Genomic DNA, 7,190 nt, shown 5'->3' with positions numbered 1-7,190 from the left:
TCCAGTCCCTCCAGAAGTTCCCTGACTAGATCCTCACTGACCCTAGGCCTGGGTGCACCTCCCCTGGGGCCTGAGGGGGTCCTGGCAGACGGGCTGATCTGTTCCCTGCTCAGGAAAATGGAGGCAAAGAAATTGTTAAATAGGTTAGCTTTGTTATCTGGTGCAACAACCAGATTTCCTAACGTGTCTTGCAGAGGCCCCATGTTACCCGGTACCTTCTTTTTGCCCCCTATGTATTTAAAAACGGACTTCTTGTTGTCCTTCATCCGGGTCGCTAGTCCCAGTCCCATCTCCGCCTTGGCCTTCCTGACCGCCCCCCTGCAGCCCCGAGCTACCGAGGTATAGTCCTCCCTGGTGATGGCCCCTCCCTTCCATTGGGTGTATGCTTCCCTTTTAGCTAGGATACGTTCCTGTATGCTTTTGATGAGCCATGGAGGCTTTTGCACCCTCTTGTCCCCTTTGATCCTTGTTGGGATTACCTCTCTTTGGGCTTGGAGGATCGTCTCCTTAAGGAACGACCACTCTTCTTGGACACCTGACTCCCCTCCCCTCCCCTCCGGGACCTCAGTACCTCCCCAACTATTCTCCTGACCTCATTGAAGTCCGCACTCCTGAAGTCTAGGGCTTCTCCCTTGCTGCAGGCCTTTGCTACCTTGTGCTGGATGGTGAATTCCAGCAGGCAATGATTGCTGTCGCCCAGGTGGTCCAGCACCCGCAGCCCCCGCACAAGGTCATCGCCTGTGGCCAGCACCAGGTCCAACAAGGCGTCTCTCCTGGTGGGGCTGTGCACCTCCTGGGTTAGATGGAGGTCCTGTATTTCGGCTAGGAACCTACATGAGCGGTCAGACCTGGTTTGAGTTCAATCAGTTATGTCTGACATTCAACCAGGTTTATCTCAAACCGCTTTCAGCCATTTTGCACCTGGTTTACATGCACTGAACATTTATTCTATTACAGGTTTAACCCAGTTTCTGGTCACTTAAACTGGTTTATGTGTAATGTCTGGCCCTAGCCTTGTTGCCCCTGTTTTCTCCTCCCTTCGAATGAAAATACCTAACAGTGCATGACTTAACACTAAACATTTCAGGCTGTTTACAGCCTTCTAGAATTCCCAAGCACTTTAGGACAGGGCCTTGTGGCTGTTTTCAAAGAGACAGGCGGGACGTTTATAAGTGAACTTTCATCTCGGTGTCTATTTATTGTACATAAACATTTGCCAGAAAAACAGCAATTGGGCATGCTCGGTACTGTCCAGGTTGTTGCAAAAGGCAACTGCAAAGTCACATGTGATAACATCACGAAGTCCACACGCAACTATTCTTAGCCCTGGAATGCGGACAATGCCGCGCTGCCGACTGGCTCTTTCACAGAGCTCCCGCAAGCAGCAAAAGTACCTTGAGAATAAACAAATCCAGAAATCACCCTCCATGAATCACTTACCTACCGAAAGGAACGTCTTGTGAGTTTGTAGCTTTTACTCAGGCACTAGCTATGGAAAATCTCAGCAGAGCCTAAACGCCATAGAGTGAGTGAATGCAGGGAAGGACAATCTAAGGTAAACATTTCTACCACGCGATTTCCCTGCAGGTTGAGCAGCTGGGTAGTCATGCAAATTGATAGCCGCCTTATTGTTCTGCCTTGTGCATTATTTAGTCATTGTGTGTCTGATTAATATAAAGAAGCAGCCGCTAAGCAGAGTTAATAAATAGCTATTTTAAAGCAGATGCCCAGTCTCTCGGGTTTAGTTTGTCCTGCTGCAGAGTTTAGCTCTGCCAGATTTACATTCTTTGGGCATGACTAACGCTGAGGGAGAGAGACATAAGCTACTAAACTGTGAATACTTCAAAATCGTGAATAAGTGGCTAAGCAAGTTTATTAGATCTGATTGAAATGAACAAACCATTTGCTTTGGACTTCTAGCTTTCACTGCAAATCAGCAAGATTAACGTTAATGCTTTTGCTTTTTATCAGGCTAATAGAAGAAGCTGACTTCAGAGCTCTAACCCATCTGATAAACTTTAAAAAAAGGGTTTTAAGTGACCTCTTAGGCTCTTTAGTCCTTTCCCACTGTGCTTAACTAGCGTTCCCAATTTTATGTGCAGACAGAGGAAAGATATTTAGAGTAACCAAAGTCCTGATCCCTGGTCACTTCAGAGCGGACATTTATATAGCAGCTGCTAAGACTGTACTATCCCTGCCTAGTCCAGCATTCACATCTATCCTGTTTGACCATGGAGGAGGGCTCTGCAGAGGAATTTCTCTTCAAAGACCACGATTTCTCCTCAGAATTGCTGAGGCAGCTCAATGCTTTAAGGCAGAACGCGATGCTGACTGACGTTACGCTGTGCACTGATGGCTTTGAAATCCCTTGCCACAGGAATGTCCTTGCTTCAAGCAGTCCGTATTTCAAGGCGATGTTCTGCAACAACTTTAAAGAGAGTCGCCAGGCAACAGTTGACCTGAAAGGCATTGACTCCAATATTTTATATCAGATTATCCTCTATGTTTACACCGGGGAGATTCTTATCACAGCTGACAATGTTTTGTACCTATTTGAGGCTTCTTCCATGCTGCAGTATGTTAAATTGTTCGAGGCCTGCTCTTTGTACCTCCAAGACAAGTTGACTCCTGATAACTGCCTGAGCATGAGCAGGCTCTCCAAAATCTTGAACTGCCAAAATCTCAATATGAAAGCCAAGGCAATGGCATTGAAATACTTTCCTGACGTAGCCTCTTCTGAGGACCTGAAAGAGCTTTGTGCCTTTGAACTGATTGACTACCTTGGAGATGATGAGCTCTGTGGTGAGGAAGAACAGGTTTTTGAAACATTGATGATCTGGATCCAGCATGATCTCCAGGCCCGACAGGGTTACATCCACGACTTGTTCAGAAAGGTCCGGCTTCAGTACGTCCACCCAACCTTCCTCTTCCACTTCATTGCCAATGACTCCCTCATTCAGTCTTCACCCACTTGCAGGAACATCCTAGAGTCAGCCAGAAGACAGATGTTTTCTTTGTATAGCACTAGTGCTCCTGACATCAAACCTCTGTGGCATGTTCCTCGTAGGTATTCATACCAAGAATTCCTCATCCTCATTGGTGGCAGGAAGGACAACCAGCAGACAACCAGAGATGTCCTACTATATAATGAAAAGACCAGTCAATGGCTTAGCCTTGCCAAACTTCCTGTGCGCCTTTACAAAGCCTCCTCAGTGAGTCTGCACAGCAATATTTATGTGCTAGGAGGGAGACCCATTAATGACAATAGAAGCCCAATCAGTGATAACATTTATATTTTCTCCCTCAAACTAAATCAGTGGAGGTTAGTTGAACCTATGCTAATTCCACGTTACTCCCACAGGAGCATAGCCTATAAAAATTATATCTTCTCATTTGGAGGAATTGGAGAGAACCAAGAAATTCTGAACTCTGTAGAGAGGTATGACAGCATTTATAACACCTGTGAGAACATGGCAAACATGCCTGTTGCTGTCCTTCACCCTGCAGTAGCTGCTAAAGAGCAAAGAATTTATCTCTTTGGAGGGGAAGACATCATGCAAAACCCAGTCCGTCTAATACAGGTAACTCCTTGACCTGCCCATCTCATTTTCTTGAACATATTCAGTGCGTCTCACCCAAAACTTGCTGATGAAATCAAAGCCCAATGTTGAACCAAATTATCTTCTGTCTCATGCAGTAGATGGCAAGAAACACATGATAAGTTGGAAATGCTCATTCCATGGTGTCCTATATGAAGGAGAATGGTATTTAAATTCCTTTCTTATTTCCAAAAGAAACCTTTATTATTGTCCCTAAGAGCCTTCCTTAAGTTTTATTCCATCCTTTCCCAGGCAAACTCCCATTGGTTTCTTTGAAAGTCTAAGTTAAGCCAAGTGAGGGCTTAGCCTTGACTGATTTTATTGCTTTAGAAAGATGTCATATAGTGGTCTTACAAATAGATGCTAAGCCACATGCCTAATATGTGCATCCATTTGAAGTCAGTTGTTCTTGTTAGGACCGTGTCTAAGTATCTGGTTGAATCAAGGACTCAGTCACTGGTCTCTCCACTGACATTATCAGCAAAGGCTCTCTTCATGATGGTGGTTATTATGACTGATTTCCTACTCACTGGGACCAAGGACTTAAATCATCAGTTCATTTTACACCAGCCATTGGTTCTAAAACTGTGGTCCTTGTTGATGGCCTGCAGATTGCCAGTTGGATACTAGGGCTGTGTGAAGCTTTGGTCCCCGATTTGAATCGGCGGAGATTCAGCCCGATTCGGTGGCCAAATCTCTGAATCCAAATTGAATCAGAGGACCATTTAATCTCTCTGAATCAAATCAGAACCCTCTGAATCCATCTGAAGAGATTCAGAAAGATTTGAAGATAGACACAGCTTTAAATGTTTTTTCTATGTACCTCTAGGTACCAGGCAGCTTGTGAATGCTGCAGTGCTGAGGCAGATAAAGCGTCCTACAGTAGCATGGGGGGCTCCCCAGCGTGCTCAGCAGCAGACCCGGAAGTGGACCAGAAGCCAGGGAGCATGCAGGGGGGCCACCCGCACCCCCCTGGCTTGGTGACTGGTGCCTCCTGCGTTTGGGGGGGGGGCACCTAGGATCCCCCTGCAGCCAATTGCTGAGCCAGGTGTTGCGGAGGGGCCCCAAGCATGCTCCCCGGCAGACCCACAAGTGTACCAGAAGTACTTCCAGTCCACTTCTGGGTTCACCACCAAGCAGGTGGAGGCCTCCCCCCACGCAACTCCTGTGGGACACTCCATGCACCCCAGCATCATAGTGTTCACAAGCCACACTGGTACCACAAGGTATGTAGAAAAAACATTTAAAGCTGTGTCTATGTCTGATTCGCTGCTTCTCTGAATCAGCATAAGGTGGCTAAGATGATCACCACTGTATAAACAAATGTTGTATTTACCATAGGGATGTTATCTGGTTACTAGCAGAAAGAAATATTGTCCATGTATTCAGAGAGATGTTCAAAAGACCAAATATCAGCCACCAAACAGCCATTGTCTAGCAATAGGTTTCTATCAATAACAACAAGGGCTACATTTGAATTGGTGACATAGAGATTAATGAGTCAAAATCCCATTATCAATTATCTATGCCAGCCTGACCTGTACCAGGCACCAATATGAATACAGCAATTTGGTTAACAAGGTGGCTGTCAGCAAATCTACATAAAATAAGGGCTTGTCCACACAGGAGGAAGAGATTCAGTTGCAGAGCAATTAAAGCATTTTGCTACAGGTCCAGAGGCATGAGCACCAATGTGACTCCAGGTTCAACCCAAGGGCTGCCTTCAGTAAACCCAGCTGTAAATGACCTTTCTAGTTATTTGGACACATCACTGCCTTGTGCACTCTTGGCTCTGAAGCTGGTGTGCCTTACCATGTTAGCCTGATGGGCCATCTAGACACAGGTGGACCAAAACAATTGACTACACAGGAAAAGTATTGTGCAGTAAGCACAGGCATGAAAAGGGAGTACACTGCAACCTTGTAATGGTATGGACATATGAACAATTTACTACAGGCTAAAAGAGGGTGGGAGCTTTACCACGTGACCTCTGCTCCTCAATAACTAACTGCATGCACAAATTAGCCCTGCAGTCAGCACAAGCTCATCTGTCATAACCAAGTCCTCAATGAAAGAAGTAAATTATCATTAGTTCCCTTTTATTTACTCTGCTGTAGGACTGTACAAACTGACAGTTGCCATGTAGCAGCTGATGGACAGAAAAAGCTTTGCCTTCTATAGCTATAAGATACATTTTTTGCATATCTATATCCAGAGAGTGTCCACAAGGGGAGTAAATGTGAAGTAGTTTATGCACTTAAGCAAATCCATACCCTAGCTAACTGTGCACAAACATCCTCGTGTTTACAAGGTTTAACAATTGTGTTGTTCTCAGAGTGGACATATTAGGGGGAAAAAACATGGAAAAAAATTTTCATTTTCTAGGAAATCAACCCTCTAGGCTGTTCCCACATATGTTAACAAGCAAAAACAAACAAAAACATAACTTCCCCTGTAGCTGCAATCATCTGCTGTGTATCTCTGTTTATTTTCCAGGTTTACCATGTATCCAGGAACATGTGGTTTCGAATGGAGACCAGAATAGTGAAGAATGTCTGTGCACCGGCAGTGGTGATTGGAGACCAGATTATTATCGTTGGAGGTAAAAGTTATATTAGGCCACCTCTGTCATTTGCAGATGCCTGGCTCCTGCAGGATTTGACATACGCATTGACTAAGGGTTTCCTTGGGCACTGACAGATTTCATAGATTTCATAGATTTCATAGACATCAGGGCTGGAAGGGACCTCGGAAGATCATCGAGTCCAGCCCCCCGCCCAAAGGGCAGGAAGTCAGCTGGGGTCATAGGATCCCAGCAAGATAAGCATCCAGTTTCATCTTGAAGGTGTTCAATGAAGGCGCTTGAACCACCTCCGGTGGCAGGCTGTTCCAGACCTTGGGGGCTCGGACAGTAAAGAAGTTCTTCCTTATGTCCAGCCTGAAACGGTCTTGAAGTAGTTTGTGACCATTCGACCTCGTCATCCCTTGGGGCGCTCTGGTGAACAAACGTTCCCCCAGATGCTGGTGGTCACCCCTGATAAACTTGTAGGTGGCCATCAGATCACCCCTGAGCCTGCGCTTTTTCAGGCTAAAGAGCCCCAGGGCTCTCAGCCTGTCATCGTAGGGTCTGCTTCCCTGACCTCTGATCATGCGCGTGGCTCTTCTCTGGACTCTCTCAAGCTTCTCCACATCCTTTTTGAATTGTGGAGCCCAAAACTGGACACAGTACTCCAGCTGCGGCCTCACTAAGGCCGAGTACAGGGGGAGAATGACGTCCCGGGATTTGCTTGAGAAGCATCTATGGATGCAAACCAGAGTTTTGGTCGCTTTACTAGCTGCCGCATCGCATTGCAAGCTCGTGTTCATCTTGTGGTCAATGATGACCCCCAAGTCTCTTTCTTCCATAGTGCTAGCCAACATAGCTGGGCTATGATGCTCGCCAGCTCCTTGAGTACCCTGGGGTGAAGATTGTCAGGGCCAGCTGACTTGAAGGTATCCAGCTTCTCAAGATGTTCCTTCAGAAAGTCAGCATTAAAGGAGGGCAGCGGATCACCCTCACCCGGACTTCCCGGCCCTGTAGCGGGCATGGGC

General features: G+C 46.3%; 1 protein-coding gene across 2 annotated transcripts in view; it reads left to right on the top strand.

Moving 5' to 3' along the window:
* Window positions 1-1,331: 1,331 nt before the first annotated feature.
* The window catches only part of KLHL38 (kelch like family member 38), a 12,698-nt gene continuing 6,839 nt past the window's right edge, over window positions 1,332-7,190 (top strand). Inside the window, exons 1-3 of one of the 2 annotated variants that reach the window (XM_025209899.1) lie at window positions 1,332-1,555; window positions 2,103-3,581; window positions 6,096-6,201. In XM_025209899.1, the coding sequence (XP_025065684.1) occupies window positions 2,232-3,581; window positions 6,096-6,201 (1,456 nt within the window). In that variant the 5' untranslated portion in view covers window positions 1,332-1,555; window positions 2,103-2,231. Of the gene's footprint in view, window positions 1,556-1,971; window positions 3,582-6,095; window positions 6,202-7,190 lie in introns of both variants that reach the window. The other variant, XM_014522189.2, reaches the window with a different exon arrangement.

The sequence above is a fragment of the Alligator sinensis genome, unplaced genomic scaffold (assembly GCF_000455745.1).
Source record: "Alligator sinensis unplaced genomic scaffold, ASM45574v1 scaffold681_1, whole genome shotgun sequence".
Lineage (NCBI taxonomy): Eukaryota > Metazoa > Chordata > Crocodylia > Alligatoridae > Alligator > Alligator sinensis.
Note: the sequence above shows the minus strand (reverse complement) of the source record. Positions and strands in the feature narration are given on the sequence as shown.